The sequence below is a fragment of the Gopherus evgoodei genome, chromosome 1 (assembly GCF_007399415.2).
Source record: "Gopherus evgoodei ecotype Sinaloan lineage chromosome 1, rGopEvg1_v1.p, whole genome shotgun sequence".
Classification (NCBI taxonomy): Eukaryota; Metazoa; Chordata; order Testudines; family Testudinidae; genus Gopherus; species Gopherus evgoodei.
In genome coordinates this window covers 239,047,726-239,068,449 of record NC_044322.1, presented here as the reverse complement: position 1 = coordinate 239,068,449, position 20,724 = coordinate 239,047,726, and the positions used below count along the sequence as shown (strand labels likewise).

The 20,724-nt window shown below is 41.5% G+C and overlaps 2 protein-coding genes across 3 annotated transcripts in view; one reads left to right on the top strand and one right to left on the bottom strand.

Moving 5' to 3' along the window:
* The window catches only part of TSPO (translocator protein), a 30,363-nt gene extending 15,366 nt beyond the window's left edge, over positions 1-14,997 (top strand). For both annotated transcript variants that reach the window (XM_030540192.1, XM_030540202.1), the window contains exons 2-4: positions 6,450-6,651; positions 11,421-11,559; positions 12,687-14,997. In XM_030540192.1, coding sequence (XP_030396052.1) covers positions 6,450-6,651; positions 11,421-11,559; positions 12,687-12,860 — 515 coding nt within the window. In that variant the 3' untranslated portion in view covers positions 12,861-14,997. The remainder of the gene's footprint in view (positions 1-6,449; positions 6,652-11,420; positions 11,560-12,686) is intronic.
* A 332-nt stretch (positions 14,998-15,329) lies between these two features.
* Positions 15,330-20,724, bottom strand: part of TTLL12 (tubulin tyrosine ligase like 12) — a 62,862-nt gene continuing 57,467 nt past the window's right edge. The window contains exons 12-14 of the mRNA XM_030540180.1: positions 20,597-20,665; positions 17,147-17,285; positions 15,330-16,067 (exon numbers count right to left, since the gene is read on the bottom strand). Of these exons, the coding sequence (XP_030396040.1) occupies positions 15,916-16,067; positions 17,147-17,285; positions 20,597-20,665 (360 nt within the window). The 3' untranslated portion in view covers positions 15,330-15,915. The remainder of the gene's footprint in view (positions 16,068-17,146; positions 17,286-20,596; positions 20,666-20,724) is intronic.

Below are 20,724 nucleotides of genomic sequence, written 5' to 3'. Positions count from 1 at the left end.
GACAGTTCTGAAAATAGGGACAAAGAAGCTTACTAACCCTTGCAAAAAAGCTTTGAGTTCTGTTTGAAAAGTGCTATATAATTATTAATTAGTATTACTAGCCCAAAGGGCAGGGCACCAAAATGAATCCCAAATTATGTCCTGCCACTATTGCAGTGCTCCCTTCCCTTTCTCTCCTCCTCCCCCTCTGTGCACATCTTTCCTCTTTCTGTTTTGCGGATATTTCTTGGTCTCGTGTCTTCCCTCATTTCCTGTTCTCTTCCATTCCAGAATAATCCCTGTGTTGCTGCTCTTCTATATATTGGGCCAGATTCTCCTTTGTGTACTCACTTACCTTGGGTGCAAAACATTACAGTTCTCATTTGATATTTTACATCCACTGTACAAGTGACTCTACAAACTGCAGGGTAGTGGAGAATTGGGCCCCATGTTTTCTCCAGCAACTAGGATAAGAGCATCAGAGTGATAGGATCACAGTCATTTTCACCTTCTTAGTAGACTCCTTCCAAATTACTCTGTAAAAGCAGCAGAGGTCTGATCCTCTACAACTACTAGGTGCTCCTGTTCCCAGCAGAGCTTGTTGGTCCTGCAGATCCGTAGTCACTCCCCTGGGTCCCAGCAGAAGTAGATAGTGAAAGTGAGTAGCACGGTGTCACTTTCACGCCGCCAATACTCCTGAGAAGTAATATGTGCTTCAACAGAGAGACTTCTCCACAGGGGTATTTTAAAAATATAAACATTGCAGGAATGTGAGAACTTGCCATTCTTGTGCTGCATGTAAAACATGACCTGGTAAAAATAAGTTTTGAACTTTGCATATGGGATATATTACATAAGAGGCACGGCAACAATACTTGTAGCAACAAGCTACACAGGCTTTTAACTCTCCTCCCAGCTTTCCCTCCTCCATCAAAGACTTAATTTGACACTGTGCAGCAGGATGTTTTCTTCTCTCCACAGTTCTCCCCTCTTCTGTTGTGCACAGACTCTGGCTCTGATTTCCTCCTGCTTTCCACCTCCAACCTTTCCACTCCTTTCTGTTTCTTATCCATTCCTGGGCATGCCAGCTCTCCCCATCTTCTCTTATCTTCAAAACATCTCCTCTCTGGCTTCTCTCTCAGGCTGAAGGCACATTCTTGTTTACCCACTCATGCAAAAATTCTTCTCTCAATCCCAGCTGCTTTTCCAGTCTATCCTTCCCTCTCCCCTTTGCATATAAAATCCTTGTCTGTATGGCCTACGGCTATTGACAGGGCTTTCCTTGATCCTCTCCAGTCTGGCTTCTGCTCTCAATTATTCACATCATGTTCACCAAGGTCCCTAACAAATCAAAGAGCCACATTTCTTTGACTTGCCTCTGAAACAACTAATCACACCCCCTGCATCTTTATTTTCTCTCCTTTTCGCACTTTCACAGCTCTTCCTTTTCCTCTTACCTCACTGATCTTCAGTATCTCTTGTTATTCATCCGTGTCTCGTCTTTTACTCTCTGTAGCCATTCCTCAGGATTAGTTTCTTATTTTGTGAGACAAGGTTGGTGAGGTAATATCTTTTATTGGACCAATTTCTGTGGTGAGAGAGACGAGCTTACACAGAGCTGCTCTTCCGGTCTGGGAAACATACTCGGTATCACAACTAAAGACAAGGTGGAACACATTGTTTAGCATAAGTAAGTAAGTAGTAAAGACATATTTCAAGGGACCATTCAAAGTGAAGCCTCCCAGTCACAGGGAGGAAAAGGGAAGGGGGGGGGAAGCTGCTGGAGTGGGGGTTAGTGGGTTACAGATTGTTGTAAAAAGCCATGAATCCAGTGTCTGTATTCAGTCCATGGTTATTAGTGTCTAGCAAAGTTGCAAATTTAAGTTCCCAGGCTAATCCTTTGAAGGTGTTGCATAGATTTACTTTCAGAATGATGTCTGAGAGGTCAGATACAGAGCGATTGTTTTATGAAACATGTTCATGCACAAGTGATAAGGTCTTTTTGTCTTGTCTTATTTTTCTGTGAGTTCATTTGAGAGTGTAGTTGATTGTCTGGTTTCACCCATATAGTGGTTATTGAGGCATTTAGGGCACTGGATGAGGTACATCACACGTTGTGATAGGTGTGTGCACAACTCCTAAATCTTGAAAGGCATGTTGTAGGAAAGGTTTCTGGCCAATGGGAGATGTGGAGCCGGCACTTGGGGCAGGGGCCAGAGGGAGATGCTGGCAGCTTCCCAAGACCCATGTGGAGCCGGCAGGCACTCTGTCTGCCCCATTGCGGGCAGCCAACTTTTTATGGCCAGAGCTGCCAGAGTCCCTTTTCAACTGGGCATTCCCTTTGAAAACCAGACACCTGGCAACCCTAGCTGCAGCGCAAACCTGAATGTCTATACTGCAAAAAGGAGTCTAATTACAGTGTAGACATACCCTGTGTAAACTTGAAAGCTTCTCTCTTATCAATGGAAGTTGATCAAATAAAAGATATTGCCTCATCCACCTTTCTCTCTAATATCCTGGGACCAACACAGCTACAATAACGGACTATATCTTACCCTGTGTCACATAAAGTACTGGACAAGATTATAGTCCTATGCAAATAATAAAAGTAAAGGGTTGCATGAACTTGGCTACTGTGCATTCAAAAACTGTCTTTTCTATTTTATCCTTTTTGGTATGAGTTTAATCCCTTATTTTGGCAACCTGTATATGGATTGTATACAGCAGGTGGTTTATGGCCACAAAACTTGGTGTAGAGCTTTTCCAGCTTATTTATTTATTCTTAATGCTACCTTTGCCTATACCGCTGTTGGTTGGAGGGCTTGTATTGCTCCTAAACTTTGTGCTGACCTGCTGCACGGGGGTGAATTTCACATAGTTTATCTATCCATGGATGGAAATCTGTGTGAGGGATAACACAGTTTGGCACTATGTAAATCAGGCATCAGCAACCTATGGCATGTGTGCCAAAGACAGCATGTGAGCCAATTTTTAATGGCACGCTGCTGCCTGCCAGGGTCCCATTAAAAATCCTGCCCAGCCCGCCCCCTCCTGGGGGGGCAAGGGGCAGAAGTTTGGTCCTGCCGGCTCCTCTGCCTCTTCCTGCAGTGTGCTGGGCTCCTGCCCCTCCTCCTCCTTCTCCTCTCCCTCCCTCCCTGCCAGCTGATGGCCCTTGCAAGGGAGGGAGAGGAGGGGGTGGAGCGGAGTCAGTGTGTTCACTGCTCCCAGAGGCAGAGAAGAAGCAGGGGCAGGGCCGAGGGGGCAGGGGTGTGTGTGGAATTGGGGCATATCCCTAGCCCACACCCCCAGGCCTCTGCCCTGACCACCCCCTCACACACACACCCAGGCCTCTGCCCTGAGCCATGTATTCCCGCACACCCCCCAGGCTGCTGTCCTAAGCCCTGTACCCTCCTCACACACACCCAGCCCTCTGCTTGACTCCTTCACCCCACCATGATCCCAGCCCTGACACCTGCACCCCCTCACATACCCAGCCCCACACCCCATGCACTCCCCACATCCCCACCCCTACCCTGAGCACCAAACGGGAGCTCCTGCAACCCCACCCCCCACATTCCCACCTGTACCCCTTGCACCAAATGGGAGCTGCCCAGGTAAGCACTCCACACCCAAACCTCCTGTCCCAACCCTGAGCCCTCTCCCTCATTCTAGCTCCTGGCAGACCCTTCACCCCCAGCCCTGTGCTCGGTCCATTCCCACCCTCAGCTCAGTGCAGAGAGAAGAAGAGAATGGGCCAGAACCAGGGAGAAGGTAGGTACCCACTGTATGTGGGCAGGGCTGGGACCCCAGACTGGCAGCGGGCTGAGCGGGTCTGGCAGCCAGGATCCCGGCTGGCAGGAGCCAGCGGATGGAACCTCTGGGCGGCAGTGGGCTGAGCCACTCAGCCCACTGCCGGTCTGGGGTTCTGGCTGCTGGACCCTTGCCAGCTGGGGTCCCGGCCGCAGGCCTCGCTTAGCCCGCTGCCAGCCTAGGTGAATGGAATCCAAGACCAGCAGCAGGCTGAGCGGGCTGGCAGCGTAAGATCAACATTTTAATTTCATTTTAAATGAAGCTTCTTAAACATTTTGAAAACCTTGTTTATTTTACAATACAATAATAGTTTAGTTTTATAATTATATAGTTTAGTATTGTGTCCAGTTCTGGGCACCACGTTTCAAGAAAGATGTGGAGAAATTGGAGAGGGTCCAGAGAAGAGTAACGAGTGATTAAAGGTCTTGAGAACATGACCTACGAAGGAAGGCTGAAAGAAGTGGGTTTGTTTAGTTTAGAAAAGAGAAGACTGAGAGGGGACATGATAGCAGTTTTCAGGTATCTAAAAGGGTGTCATCAGGAGGCGGGAGAAAACTTGTTCATCTTAGCCTCTAAGGATAGAGCAAGAAGCAATGAGCTTAAACTGCAGCAAGGAAGGTTTAGGTTGAACATTAGGAAAAAGTTCCTGTCAGGGTGGTTAAACGCTGGAATAAATTACCTAGGGAGATTGGGGAATCTCCATCTCTGGAGATATTTAAGAGTAGGTTAGATAAATGTCTATCAGGGATGATCTAGACAGTATTTGGCCCTGCTATGAGGGCAGGAGACTGGATTCGATGACGTCTCAAGGTCCCTTCCAGTCCTAGAATCTATATAGACTTATAGAGAGAGACCTTCTAAAAAACATTAAAATGTATTACCAGCACGTGAAACCTTAAATTAAAGTGAGTAAATAAAGACTTGGCACCCCGCTTCTGTAAGGTTGCCGACCCCTGATGTAAATTGCAACAAATCTTGTGGCACCTTATAGACTAACAGATGTATTGGAGCATAAGCTTTCGTGGGTGAATACTCACTTAGTCTGGATCTGTAAAAAGCAACAAAGAGTCCTGTGGCACCTTATGAACTAACAGATGTATTGGAGCATAAGCTTTCATAGGTGAATACCCACTTTGTCAGATGCATGTAATGGAAATTTCCAGAAGCCAACTACAAAAGCAGTTTCTCCTCCCTTGGTGTTCACACCTCAACTGCTGGAAGAGGGCCTCATCCTCCCTGATTGAACTAACCTTGTTATCTCCAGAGTGATTCTGGCCTGCATATTTGTACCTGCCTCTGGAAATTTCCATTACATGCGTCTGACGAAGTGAGTATTCATCCACGAAAGCTTATGCTCCAATACATCTGTTAGTTCATAAGGTGCCACAGGACTCTTTGTTGCTTTTTACAGATCCAGACTAACATGGCTACCCCTCTGATACCTGATGTAAATTGTACTTCTGAAACTATTTAAGGGTTCTGCATCTTGTCACCAAACTGTTCATCTATGTAAAATGCTATGCCAAGAAAAACTAGTAGTGTCACCAATAAACAAGCAATTGGGGTAAGAGATGAATGACTGACAATTCATCCAAATATGGGTTTGAGAGTCTTAATTTTAGGCTGATGACGCGAGGCACTAATGTCCCACAACTCCTATTGAGCTCAAAGGGAATTGTGGATGTTCAGCACCTGACAAGACTGAAGCCTTTTGCCTGGAGAGAAACATATAGGGGCAGATCCTCAGCTGGTGTCAATGGAGCTAAAACAATTTACACTAGCTGAGGATCGGCCCCAGAAAATTGGAGAGACTATTTAAGACTATTTTTTAACCAGCATTGCTTGGTCTTGTGAAGAGATCTGTGGCCCCTTGACTCTCCACCTTTTTTTATTTAACATTATTTTTAAAAAAATAAACCTTTTGTTGTAAAAAGGTGTTTGTTTTTTGTTTTTTTTAGTGTTTCGTTTTTGCAGCCCTGTCATCCCAACCATCACAGTATAAGTACTATGTGTACTAGGGACGCCTTACCAAACAATTTTTCTTTTTCTTTGTATCCCTGTATTTTTGTGCAGATTGAATGGTATATCACTGGGTAAAAACAAAAAAAGAAAACAAGAACAGTTTAAAAAAAGGGGGGAGGGGGCAGGATAGCTCAGTGGTTTGAGCATTGGCCTGCTAAACCCAGGGTTGTGAGTTCAGTCCTTGAGGGGGCCACTTAGGGATCTTGGGCAAAAATCACACATACACATTTAAAAAAAAAACAAACCCTGATATTCTATGGATATTTGGTTTTGAACCTGAAACCTCTGCTAAGCAAGGTCAAGGAAGGAGATAGGAATGAGTAAGGAAGCAGTGTATTAGGTGCAGTGATTGACTGAATAATTGATCAAGAAATCTTTGTTGGTAGAGTCATAAACAATGCATCAGATTAAAACTGCCTGTAAAAGAAAAACTGAAAGAATCCTTGAGGTGTTCCAGCTTGTCTGTGAGCCAGGAGTCTTTAAATTAACTTAAACAGGCTTTAGCTCAGGCCCTAGAAGAGGAGTTAAGTAGTGCAATGATTATCTTTTTAAAAACATCTGTTTAATCTGTGTTTTGCCAGTTTTATTCTAAAAATCACTTTGCAAACAGACATTCAGGTGTTTGGGGTTTATTTCAGATTCAGCATCTGTCTTGGATATGGTACCGACGTGGGCCCCAGCTGTTGGTTTCACACTCTTACCCCATGCAGGAGGGTTTTTGGGAGGCATGATAACAAAGAGAGAGATCCCTATATGGTATGAATCTCTTGAAAAGCCATCCTGGAGGCCACCTAACTGGGTGTTTGGCCCTGTCTGGGGAACTCTGTATACATCAATGGGGTATGTATGTCTTTTATATTTTGTATATACACTTAACTAGTCTGATGGTTGCTTAATGTACACTAGCAAAGCTGGATTGTTACAAAGAATCATACTACATAACACTAGTTAGCTATGTTATGGGATATATATGTACATTAGCTTATAAGAGTGACTTAATGTTGTTCCTACACTATTCAACAGGTAAGTACTCGCTTAGGAAACACTGCACTTTGTGTATGCACAAGGGAGGTGTATTAAATGCAGGAATGTTTGATTTGCTTCTGACTGCCCCATAAGAGAAACAGAACTGTGAAGTAATGTGCTGACTGACTGAAAGAGTTTTTTAATCTTATTCCCCTCATCCCCCCATACGTGTCCTTTTACAGTTCTAGCTAAAATTAACTGTATTAGTAAATAAATGAGGGATTGGGATTTGGACTATCCCAGTAAAGAGTAAGATAAATTTCCTGGAATCTATAGCTCTTGTCTTATAAAACGCTGTAATAAAACCCCTTGCTTTTAAACTGTGTCATTATCTGGTACAATCTACTGTCCTCTAACTGAATTAGCCTACATTATCATCAGTATTTTAGACTATTACTGTCAAAAATTGGCAATAGTGAAAGGGACACACAAGTGTGTTGGGCCAAATATCAGACCTAGTGGTACTTTAAAGAAAAGCTGAAGGGTAATACAAAAATAAACATCTTTAAAAAAAAAAAAAAAAGCTGAACTATTTATAAAGTAGATTTTTTTTCTGGACTGTTTTGTGTGTGTTAGACATGTATGATCTCCCTCGCACAAACTGTCCCAGCAACAGCCCAGCCAAGAGAAAGTGCTTTTCTCCCAGCCCCCTTACCTGATGTCACATGAGGGAAGGCCACATTAGGCTACAAGAACCATAGCAAATGTGCAATGAGCAAGCTCCAAAGTGACTTTCAGTGCCCCAATTTGTTTCACATCTTCTTTATGCAGGACTAGCCCTATGCCATGTTTAGTTCATTTTTGGTCAGCTATAGTTGCATTATTGCAGATCCCTGCAAAAACTTAATTTTTCTCTGAAGCTGAGTTGTGTCTCTCCCCCCAAACCTACTACAATGCCCCAACTCTGCTATAACTAAAACTACAACAGAAGGGATTTTCCTCAAATTTGCACTCCTTGGGCCTATTAAGTCGGGAAAGTTCAGCCCCCAAAAGGACAACTTTAGAAAAGAGTAAGTAGTTATGATGAGATGCTACAGATTTCCTTAATTATCGTGCTCTCTATTGAAAAATACTGTAGTGAAGCAATATGCATAAAAATAAATGTGGAATGTCCCTTCTTGCCTTTACCTTATCACTTAATTTCTACTCACCTTCGCTGGTTCTAGTCTTTTACAGCTCAGAACACAGTGTCCTTCCCTTTCCTCCTCTCCATGCAAACAGAAAGTATCTTTTTGTTATTCTGTTCCCTCCCATGTATTCAGTAAAGTCTCTCATTTAGTTAGCTCTGAAATCACAGCCTGGTAAAAGTAGTCAGGAAGTACCCTTTTTGTTGAAAAGTAGGATAATAGATCGCTGAAGTGAGACCCGATAGCTTTTCCATAGAAAGGCTGTCAGATGATTTCCTGGCAAAAACACACCCTAAGAGTTATGTAACTAAATGGCTGTCCCTGAAGTATGCCTTTGAATGAACTGTACAGTATGCAAACAATAGTGTCTGGGTTTTGGACTATAAACCAGGAGATCCAGGTAAGGTTTTTTGATTTAAGATCCACATTTTGAAGGTTTTTCATACACTCCTGTATGTCCTTCTCAGACCACTGCATTCTGAGATATTTAAGATGTGGTTAATGTCCTGATCATACCTATTCTTGATGACGAATCACAATGATGATGCTAATCCCAGGTGGCGTTAAGTGTTTCTTCTCAGAGCCTCAATCGTGCTCAAAACCAGCTCACTGCGTTCTGTATACGTATCGCCACAGAGATTCCTCAGAGTGCCCAACAAATCCAGTTCTTCTATTTGCATTTAACACATGCAAAAGATTCTAGAGATTTTTTGTGTCATGCAATACTGATATTATCGAGCAGAGCAGGAGCACTCCCAAAGAGTTGTGTAACGAAGGGGCTGGCCCTGAACTTGACATATTTGTAAGAAAATCTAGATCAAGAGCAGAAGCCAAAGTTATATCTGTGCACGAGTGCAATTGCTTGTTAACAACAGTTTCGCAAATCAGCTGGAAGCAGAGTTGTATCTAGGTGCCTCCTAGTGATGGAGAAATGTGAAGCTTTTTTTTTTTTTTTTTTAAAGCATTTGTTTGACAGGATAGTGATCAAATTGACAGCATATCGAATTGTGCCCTTAGGAAAGGAACAGCCAGTATGCAAGCTTGGGTTATTTACTTCCACATAAAAAATAAACTTACTTATTCATGCTACACATGAGTGAAGCTGAACTCTGGTAAAGTCACGTGGCTGTCTTATATGTGTATCTGCAGCTAAACAATTAAAAATCTATCTTGCTTAAAAATGTGCGGATGAATTTTTAAGAGTTCAATAAGATTCATGGAGCAGAGCCTGCATATGGAGCTCCCCATTGCCCAGCGAGGTGCTCAATTCAATTTGCATTCTTACCTAGAATGTAGATTTCATCTCAATATGAAACTACATTGAAAAACAGCTGGCAAATTATGAACACAAAGGAGCAGACTGTCTTTTGGAATACACACTCATCTGGCCTTGAAATCAAGCACCCACTAACACTTAAAAGTGAAGTACAAAGCAAAAGTAAAAAAGGAGTGGACTTCTGTGCTGAATGATCCAGCTAACCAGGTTGTGGGATTAGGGTTGCCAACTTTCTAATGGCACAAAACCTAACACCCCCGGCCCTACTCCTTCCCTGAGGCCCTGCCCCACTCACTCCATCCCCTCTCCCTCCACTGCTCGCTCTCCTCCACCCTCACTCACTTTCACCAGGCTGTGGTGCAGGAGGGGGGGTGAGGGTGCTGGCCGGGGGCACAGCCTCTGGGGTGGGGCTCAGGGCTGGGGCAGTGCAGGTTCTGGGAGGAAGTTTGGATGTGGGAGGGGACTCCAGGATGGGGCAAGGGGTTAGGGTGGGGGAGTGGGGTCCTGGCAGCACTTACTGCGGCTCCCAGGAAGCAGCCGCCAGGTCCCTAGGCACATGGTTATCCAGGGAGGCTCTGCACGCTGCCCTCGCACCCATAGGCACAACTCCCACAGCTCCCATTGGTCATGGCTCCCCAGTGCCGACTGGAGCTGCCAGGGTCCCTTTTTTACCAGGCTTTTGGGTCAAAAACCTGACACTTGGCAACCCTATATGGGAGGCTTTCAGCACACAATAAGCTTTAGTTTCATATCGCCCATCTCTGAGTGATCGTGTCTTACCTTCAGTGAACTACGACGTTATCCCAGAATGCACCATTCCATGGGCATTAAAAGGGCATGGATTGCAATGAGAATTCTGGTATGTTTGCAGTTTATTCTGGAAGAGCTTCCAGTAACCAGGACTAAGAGTATTTCACTGACAGGAGAAAAGCTGCTCGCCCCTAGTTCTCTTCACTCTGGTGATTGGCTTTAATACCTCCTTTCTGAAATCAAATGTGGTTATAAAAATATCACTTCACTGCAGATGCTACCCAAATTCACCACTGCTCCCTCTTTTCTCAGTTCTTGCCTGTTTCAGCCTCAACTTCTGTTAACTCATTTTAAAAAGATTAATACCTGAAAGTGACAAGCACTTCATTAAATAGAGGGAGGTGAAGCAATATTTAAATCCAACACTTCATGCTCCAGTTAGGAACCTACTCATTCAATTTGACCCCCAAATTATCTCCCGGTTTTGAAAATTTGCCTATATAATTTCTGAAATAACCATCTCTGTACTCCACACAATGAACACTTACCAAAACTCATTAATGTATTCAGTTCATCTAGACTAACGCAATTGCTTCCTTTATAGTCTTCAGGTCTTAACTCAAACTTCTATTTGTCCAAAATGCAGTAGTTCTTCTGCTCCCCTCTATCCAAGAATGAAAATAGCCACAGCACAATTTTTTACTTACTTCTTTTATTGGATGGTTCAGTACCATGTATTCTCTCATTTTGCCTGAATAGCATCGAGCTGTGCAATCACTTATTGGAAGGTTCCACAATAAATCAGCACTTCAATTTTGGATTCTAGCCCAAATCCATTGCTCTAACCTCTAGTTCAGGGTTCGGCAGCCTTTCAGAAGTGGTGTCCAAGTCTTCATTTATTCACTCTAATTTAAGGTTTTGCGTGTCAGTAATACATTTTAATGTTTTTAGAAGGTCTCTTTCTATAAATCTATAATATAGAACTAAACTATTGTTGTATGTAAAGTAAATAAGGTTTTAAAAATATTTAAGAAACTTCATTTAAAATTAAATTAAAATGCAGAGCCCCCCAGACTCGTGGCCAGAACCCAGGCAGTGTGAGTGCCACTGAAAATCAGCACGCGTGCCATAGCTTGCCTAACCCTGTTCTAGTTCATGCTTGGTAACATTTTCAGATGTGCTTAAGTGACTTACGATCCTCCATTCTATTTTCAAAAATCACTTGGAAGCCCAAGTCTCTTGCAAGTGAATGCATTTAGACTCTTGTGACTTTTGAAAATAAGATGGAGACCCCTAAGTCACAGACTTCTTTGAAAAATTTTCTTGCCCTACCTACGAAAGTCACCTAGTTTGACAAAGTATTTCATTATTTACATATTATATTGTATAATTTGCCAGAATACTTGCATTGTCATGTTCTTGTTGTTCAGATATGGTTCTTACCTGGTATGGAAGGAGTTAGGAGGTTTCAATGAAGACTCAATGGTTCCACTTGGGCTGTATGCAGGGCAGCTGGCATTAAACTGGGCATGGACTCCCATATTCTTTGGAGCTCACAAAATAGGATGGGTAAGTATAAAGTAACATTGACATTTAAAGTCTCATCATAGCCTTGCACTGGCAGTTACAAGGTGCCAACTTTAGCATGTTTTATTCTGAAAATGAACTTTGGTACATACAGAAAAGTAAAGTAAAATTTGGCTTGAGTAGCAGATTTTTGAAATTCCTTTTTCTCATACTCTCATATGAGATTGTACATAATTTATCTACAGTGCAATTACATTGTTAGCTCTCCACTGTGTGTTTTTCCAACCCTTTGTTAACAGAAGTTATAATTCATGTGACTATAGTAAATACAATTATGCCAAGGTAAAATTCCTAGTGGTCCTTTAGACAAATTCTTGTGAAAATTAATTTACTATGAGATGACTCGTAATAGTGTCAGTTTTAGATAGCACTAATAATTCTCTACTGTCTGGGAGGCGGACAGCTAGTCTCTGATATAAACCACCCTATGAACTACTTGACTGGTTCTTTTACTACACACCTCTTAGTTACTTACATGACCCCATTACCATAGTAATGGAGCGCCTTGGGGCATTTAATGTATTTACCTGCACAGTGCCTCTGTGAGGTCAGGAAGTCGTATTATCCCCATTTTACAGATGGGGAATGGGAACACTAATGTGCGAAAGGTCACACAAGGAATCTGCGGCACAGCAGGGATTTGAAGCAGTCTCCTAAATTGCAGATCCTAACCACCACCGCTGAAATACTGAACAGTCAAGAAATTAAAAAACACAAACGTAACTTTTGGAATTTTTGGAGTCATAAATTTAGTATTATTGATGTGACTGCTATGAATTTAATAAATGACATTTTAGACTTAATGTTGCCTTAATTTTAGCTTTTTGCGTTTATTCTAAATTTGTATGAAAATGTCTCCCAAGTCACCCCAGCCCTGTTAAGAGCAAATGATTCCTTTTCCAAACTGATCACAAGCAGCATTGGTCTCCTCTGCACAAATTCATGTATCAGCAAAAGGCATTCTAAGTTTTTTTTTAGCATGTACTTTCCACTGTGTTTCAGAACTCTTCACAAAAAAGGTTTAGTATGAATTTGTGCAAATATCTACTTACTGTCTTGAACAAAAATGCAGCATTTAAAATAACACTAACCACCTTATTTTGTTTCAGGGGTTGGTCAATCTCCTACTCACTAGTGGTGCAGCAACAGCTACAACTGTCACCTGGTACCATGTCAACAAGAAAGCGGCTTATTTGATGTTTCCTTATTTAGCTTGGTTAACTTTGGCTTCTGTGCTCAATTACCGCATCTGGAAGGACAATAAAAACAAGAAGCAATCTTAATACAGAACCTTCTAGAAGAGAATATCAAGGCAGAAGATTTTTTTTATGCATTTCCCAAATAAAATTACAATCCTGGTTTTACTGTTGCATTAAGTACTTGCTGTATTAGACAGTCAAAAATAGGTCACATCTAAATACAGTCAGAGTGGTGTTCATTTCAACATTCAGATGCTGGTTTACTACACAATCCGAATGGAACGTGTGCACGAGTGTATTTAATAGCACAGTAAATTAAGTGGTTTAATCTGTGTGCTCTTCTATTACCCATGCTGTTGATTACATATAAAAAATGTAATGGATAGCATTTAACTACTACTGGCCATTAGTGTGAATTGGGGGCTGATTATGTCCAGAAATGAAAGTCCACTAATGACTTTCAGAAGATTGTTCCTCATATTAATTTACTCCACTATGGGCCTGATCCTTCAGCTATATACCACTTGGCAGAGTGCTTATTCCTGTCAGCTGTTGTACTGACTTCAGTGTCTTCAAATCACCATGCCTAGAAATGTTTACGATTAGGCCTTATATAGAGGAAGAATTCCCATACTTGTGCATATAAACTTAAAGAGAATAGTATAGTTTGCAGACTGGACCATTATAATTGAGAGGTAGGGGAAGGTTTCAGACATATTAAACAATAAGTAACTTACTATTCTTACACCATGATTTTTTTTAAAGGGCTAAACCCAAAAGATGCTGCAACCTAGAAGAAAGCGGCCTCCCCACCCCATTTCCTTGCCACTACAACTAGTGCAATTTACTTGGCTAAAAAAATAGACAACATCAAATCCAGGGCACAGACTCAGGAACTGATGACAGCATCCAAAGAGTATCCAATGAGCACCTCAGGGGCAGGGGGGTGGTGTCACGAAAAGAGGAATTCATGCCTTTAACCTGCACTGCTTGGAGCCTGGATGCTTCACTAGCAGACTGCTAGTATTCTCAGCTATTATCAGAGCAAGCTGCCTCTCCTGGAGGGATGTCTGGCTGCTGGTGGCCCCAATCAAATATACAGGCATCTTATGACCATCCTGCTAAAATACTTACCTATGTACCTGATTATCTGTTCCTCCTTTAGCTGCTTGGAGACAGATACAAGATGTTTCTGCTGCTTCAAGATTAGTGTCGCAGCCTTAAACCAGAAGACACTGAGTTGTAAATGGCTGAACTAGAAACAGGAACTTTTTGTATAAGATACCTGGGACAGGAAGTTTTACCTTTCCTCTATTGCTAGCACGTTACTGTTACTTTTATGACCGTTCTTCCCGGTTCCCTCTTACACTATTAGGATTTAAACCTTCCTCTTTGCCCCAGATCCACAGCAATTTCAAGTAGTGACTGATTTTCACTTGCCCATTTTATGGCCAGATACCCTGAAATTGCTTCTCCCCTTCATTGCCATGTTTCCTAGGTATATCAAGCAACTTTAAACTAAGCGTCTTAGAAATCTGAAATGTGTGGTAGTGCTTGGCAGACATTAGTTCTTCAGACTGAACATTAGGAGGATTTGCCTTAAAAACAAAAAAAAAAAGCTATGGCATAACCAACTCTTTTCTACATGAAGATTGAAAGATAACTGGTTATATTCCTTGCTTCCTTGACATCAGTGCAAGGCTAGAAGCTATATATGATTGCTGCAGGTTAAAAGGTAGTTTAAAATTGTATCTTTTTACACTTTGCTTAAAATCTGAAATGGATTAGTTTTTGTTACAATGTTTGTTTATCAAAAAAGGTAATATTAGTTAAATTTTATAATGCTATAATACTTCAAGAAATAAATAATGCACATATACAATGTAAAACATCTCTAAGGTTTAGGGTAAGATGTTGAAATCTTAGAGTTTGTTAGAAGAGACCCTTATATCATTTAGGCTGAAGGCCATTAAATTTCACCATTATCCCCCCATAGTGAGCCCAATAGCTTGTTTGACAATAGTGTAACTTGTGTTGGCTAAAGTATAATACAAATGTGAACTAACTGTTCCTCAGTGTACACACAAACAGTTTAATTTGGCCAGTACTACTTAGGAAGGGGTAAAATTCTGAGTCATAGTTCTTGATACAGACATTGCCAAAGATTAAAAGGATCCTTTGTTCTTGCATTGTTGACTCAAAATAAAATTCTGTTCCATGTCTTTTCAGACCTTTGGCAATGGTAATTGCCCCTAAACCACCCCTCTGACCTCCCCATTATCTCACTGTATGGTGGTTCTTCCTTAGTTATTCATTTTGCTATCTGAGATCAAATCCGTAGATAGGCATTGACCTCAATGAGAATTTTGCCTGATGATATTCAACCTTAATTGCCTTGCAAAAGGAATTAATTGTTTGATATGTGACAGAGGAGCTACAGTTTCAATCTAATTTCAGCATTACCATGCATGCTAAAACAGCTCAAAACTACTAGATTGGGATATATTCACAGACCTCATTCAACTTTAAAAAGACGACAGCAGCTATGACTAGTTTTTGAGAAAGTATCGTGACATTTAATTGAAAAAACCAACTCTAACGTTGCTGTAATACTTTATTACAAACAAGCTTAATAAATGTTCGCTCATTGGAGTTATCAGATGCAACCCTCAAGTAAGTTGCTTTACATCAATTTGTGGAATAAAGCATTTTAGTGCTTGGAAGACAATGGTATTATACAGAGAGGAAGAGATGATGCATGACCTCAAACATTTTGATACAGGAAATTATTACTCTAATGCAGACACAGAAAATTTGTACAACACTTCCTGCTATGCAAATAAGGTATACTAGGCTACCTAAGAAACAACAGCTGATTGCTCTAGTTACTATTACACTTTTCTGGGCTTCCATAAGACATTTAAGTCAACATAAATTGATTATTAGAACTCAACAAGACAAGAAAATGCAGACTACTGATTACAAGTACATTATATGCCCATTGAGCTGATGATAAAAGTTTTTCTTCATTACCATTATAGGAAAATAGTTGCATAAGCAGCTCATAGAACTGAAATATAAATATTGCTGTTAAGCACATCTGGAAAGGAAACAAATAACCAAGTCACGCCTTCTAGGCCTAAACAATGTACGTCACATGACAATTATTTGTTTCATCCAGAAATAGGGTGCTGAAGACATCATTAAAAAAGGTAGGGTGGTATTTGCAGGCTCTATCACAGTCAGGGTTGAAGTTCACCTCCAGGACCTGAGGCTGCATAGTTCTTTTCCCTGAAGAGAAACAAAACATTACATTTACTAAAAAGTACACATGAGACGCTGGGAGCCATCTCCCTTTGCTGTAGCAGAGACCGTAGAAAGGCTGAAGATGGTCAACCCTTACTACATACCCAGGTAGGGTTTTTTGAGGCTTACAGTATGAAGAAGTGAGACACCAAACCCATTTCTGGGGCAAATGCCATAATCTGAGGCCTTGCCCATATGAGAAAGGTGCACCGGTTAAACTAGATCAGAATTAGGACATCTTTCTTATGTAACCACAACTTTGAGATGCACCTTTCATAAAAGACTGCTTCCCCCTTTATTTTTAGGCACCAAGCCTCCTTTGCTCTTTGTATTGCTCTGTTGTTCTCTTTAGTTCATCTGGTACAGAAACAGAGCTGGGTTTCTTCAGTTGCAGCACAAAATCTCTTATCTCCCACTTATAGGGGACATGGTGATCAAGTCTGACCTCTTGTACAACAAAGGCCACAGAACCCCCTCACTTAGCCATCTACTTCCTCTCACCCCTAAAATGAGGTCAGGAGCTTGAGTTTCCCTTTTGAATTGCAATAATGTTTGAAGAGTAAGAAAAATGCATTTTGTATAAATAAGGACAAAAATGTAGATCCTCTTTCCTGCCTGTATTGATTATAGTTGAATTAAACCATGAGATTTATTATAATTACTTTTAGTAAAGACTGCTCTCCTTGTAGAGGTGTACCACCACCACAATAGGAAAGGGTGCTCATTGTTAGAATTAACAGATAGCTGCAAAGCATTATGCCCACCCATCTTCAAATGTTTACATTAGAATAGGAGAAACAATGGCAGGAAAGAGTCAATAAAAAGAATTAGACAGATGCATGGCAGCAGCTCCACTATTACTGCTAACAAGGAGACCAGATTCCACCCTCACACATATGCAACCCAAAAGACATCAAAACAGTCTGTTTAAGTATAAACATCACGGAGCCCGGCCTACTTTTTTTTTTTTTTTTTTTTTTTTTTTTTTTTTTTAAACAGCAAAAATTTTGAGCAAAAAACCCAAGAGAATGAATTTAGTCTCTCAAGGAACAGAAGCATCTTACCATCTCCGGTAGTATCCCACTTAAGCATCAGGTCAATGGCATATACTGCTCGCGATGACGGATAATCACAGATGCCAAACGGTGCAGGTTTAGCGGAAGCAGCTTGGAATAATTCAGCAAATGCCTTAAAAATCTCTGCCTATTGCCAAAGAGAAAAGTCAGTTTCTGAATAAAATGCAAACAGTTGCAAGAACCCTATAAAAGAGATTTTTGTAGGTGAAAGTTTCATTTATGAGTCAGATCAAACAGTGTAAATGGCATCACAAATGACAAGCCTGCAGACAACAAGAACTTTCAGCATTTCAGTAAAAGAGGTCAAGTTTCTTCAGGAATAATTTAATATTTGTTCCCTCACACTGACACATGTCTAAGATTTTCCAAAATAGAGGCCTGAAATTAAGCTTCTAGATCTATAATTATTTATGTACCTAATACCTGCTCTGATTTTTGTAAGTGGTGAGCACCCAGAATTTACCTCATTACTGTATACTACAAAAAACCCTAAAAAGAAAAGTAATATAATGCTGGAATTGAAGCCATGTCTAGGTCATTTTGTACAGCACTACACTTCTGAATCTACTACAGTGCAAGGAGTGCAAATTAAAAAGGAAAGGAAAGTTGTTCTGTGAATACTAACAGTTACAGCTCAGAAGTTCTGGCATCCAGTCAAATCAACCCACTTTTCTCACTATTTTACAAACATACAAAGAAGATTCCAAAGTTTAAAAAAACTGAACAATTTCCAGTCTGAACACACTATAACAACATTTTGGGATATAATATGAAGACCAAATAAAGAGATATAAAGGAGTTATGGTACATGGCATTTTTAATATTCAAGCCACATTAGAGTAAAATACACCTCCTGTAAATGTAAAAAAAAAAGTCTAATTCTTGGAACTTTACCCAGAACACTCCTTGAGGGATACTTTGTCTGCCACCGTTTAAAAAAAGATATTCCTTTGTGTAATTTTAAGACTTATCCTACAACCACTCTCATACCCTGAATAGCTTTACTTATGTGAGTAGTTCTAGTGAAATCAACTGAAAAAACATGAGTAAGTGTCTGCAGGATCAAGTGTTTAGTTAACCACCTCTAATTCCTGGCTCTTGATCAACAGGAAAACAAACTATTGACTAGTTACCTTTGCATTCAACTTGTTCTTTTGAGAGCCACCCAATACCACAAAATAACCCTAGGTGTCTGTTTCACAATCCACCCTCTAATCATTTTCATTTGTAGAGTTATCACATCTGGAGCTTCTGCGCAGCTCTATAGTTAAAACATATCTCGGCACTAGGGAATTGGCAATGGTAGAGCACTTTTGTGGTGACAGAACATTAAGGGGTCTCTACCTTTTATATTAAGCTCGGATAACAAGGAATTCTAAACTTGTGAAGATTAAGAGTTAGCTTAGACAGCAACTGAAAGTTCAACCCAAAAGGAAAAAAATTAGTTCAATAAATCTGGCTAAGGGTCTAAGTTAAAAGGACAGAAACAGACTTTTAAACTATTCATTTACCCTTTGTTTTCTTGTAGTAAAAAAAAAACTCAAAGGCATCCACATTTAGGCTCTGTGCTAGCCAACCTAGCCTAACGACCTCAAGAGCAGTAACCAGAAAGGTATACTTGGAAAGTACTCATTTCCATCTGCTGTGCCAGAATGGCTAGTATGTGCATTCACACCCTTCTGAACAACCTGCCGTGTACTAGGAGGACCAAAATTCTGTGACAAGATCCTCAGAGCTGTTTTGTTAGAGTGCTGCAGCTACAAATTAAGCAGCAGCGTTATGTAGTTAAGAGACTAAATATGAGAGTAAATACAAAACCTCAACCAGTACAGCAGACTTAGTTATTTTGATATTACTGTACAGTAACTCCTCACTTAAAGTCATCCCGCTTAACATTGTTACGTTGCTGATCAATTAGGGAGCATATTCATTTGAAGTTGTGCAATGCTCCACTCTTACATTGTTTGGCTGCCTGCTTTCTCCACAGCTGGCAGCCTCCCTATGGCCCCCTCCCCCAAGTGCCTCCCACCCACCCGCAGACTCTGCGGATCAGCGACTTTCCCCTCCGCCCCCCGCCTCCTGAAATCAACTGGCTTGCTGCATTCAGAAGGCAGGGGAGGGAGTGGGAGCCTGCGCACCGAGTCCTCGCTCCTCCCCCCTCCCTCCAAAATGCTGCAAGTCAGCTGATTGCTGCCGGCAGGAGGCGGGGGAGGAGTGGAGGTGTGCCAAGTCCTCGCTCCTCCCACCTCCCTCCTGCTTCCAAAACGCCACAAGCCAGCTGATTGCCCTGAGCAGAAGGGAGGCAGAGGATCGAGGATTTGGCACACTTCCACTCCCTCTCCTGTGCGCAGCCTCCCCCTCCCTCCCCTGCCTCCTGAACACAGCAAGCCAGCTGATTGCCCTGGGCAGAAGGGAGGTGCGAGGACTCGGCACACCTCCCCCCTCTTCCCTATGCAGCAATCAGCTGGCTTGGCATTTAGAAGGGAGGGAAGGGAGAGGGGTGGAGCCAGGACACAGCGAGCAAAGTAAAGGGGGAGAAGGTAGGGAGGGAGAAGAGGCGGGTAAAGGGTGGGGGCTTGGGGGAATGGGTGGGCTGAAGGTTGAACCTCCCACCTCTGGTGCTTGCAGAGTAGGGGAAGCTGCCCTGGAACCTACCTCCTCCCCCCCCCGCCATATTTATACTAATTCTTATGGGGAAATTGGATTCGCTTAACATTGTTTAACTTACAGTTGCATTTTTCAGGAACATAACTATAACATTAAGTGAGGAGTTACTGTATTTCCCTATCTTGGGGAAGCAGTCGAGGGCTGAGGTCAACACAGTTTCTGAATAAGTTTGCTTAGAGGTTCAGTAGCAAAAAAAGTTAACCATGTTACTATTTAAATTGTCATCTTTCAATACCAGCGTTAACCTTCTGCAATGGAAGGACCGGTCCACAAGTTAAGTAGTACTGTTTTACGCTTCATGCAGATTCATGTGAATAGATCACTGCAGCCACTGACTGTTTACAATCCAGGTTTTACCAGCCTTTGAGATTGTGAAAAATTAGTGTTTTAAATGAAAGCTTAGATTCTATGCACCATTCTGCAATTAGGGGAGAGTCCTCCAACGAGCTCTGCAACATTTTGGAAATATGCAGAATTCTGCTTCTGCTGTCTGTCCATCAGTACCAATTTTGTTCCCAAGCACAGTATACCATGACAACTTTTCAGGGAGAAAATTTAAAACCCTAAGATAATAGTAACATAGATGACTGAGCATTTTGTTATTTCCAGACTTGAAAATTCTGGGACTACTGACTTTTGCTGCACTGAAGAGACATTTGCTCACTACTCACTAACCTGGTAAAAACACCTGAACCTTCAAAAAACACCTCTGCCTAAAAGAAAAATTTAGTGACCATCTTATAACATGGATAAAAGGGATTGGTGACTTACTTGCACAGTTTTCCAGGAATGTTCAGGATATTGCTTCTCAAACAGAAGAATAAATTCATCATAGTGAACCTAAAATAATTTAATGGTATTAGAGATTGGGATTTGCTAGAGTATTCCTACCAGGAGCT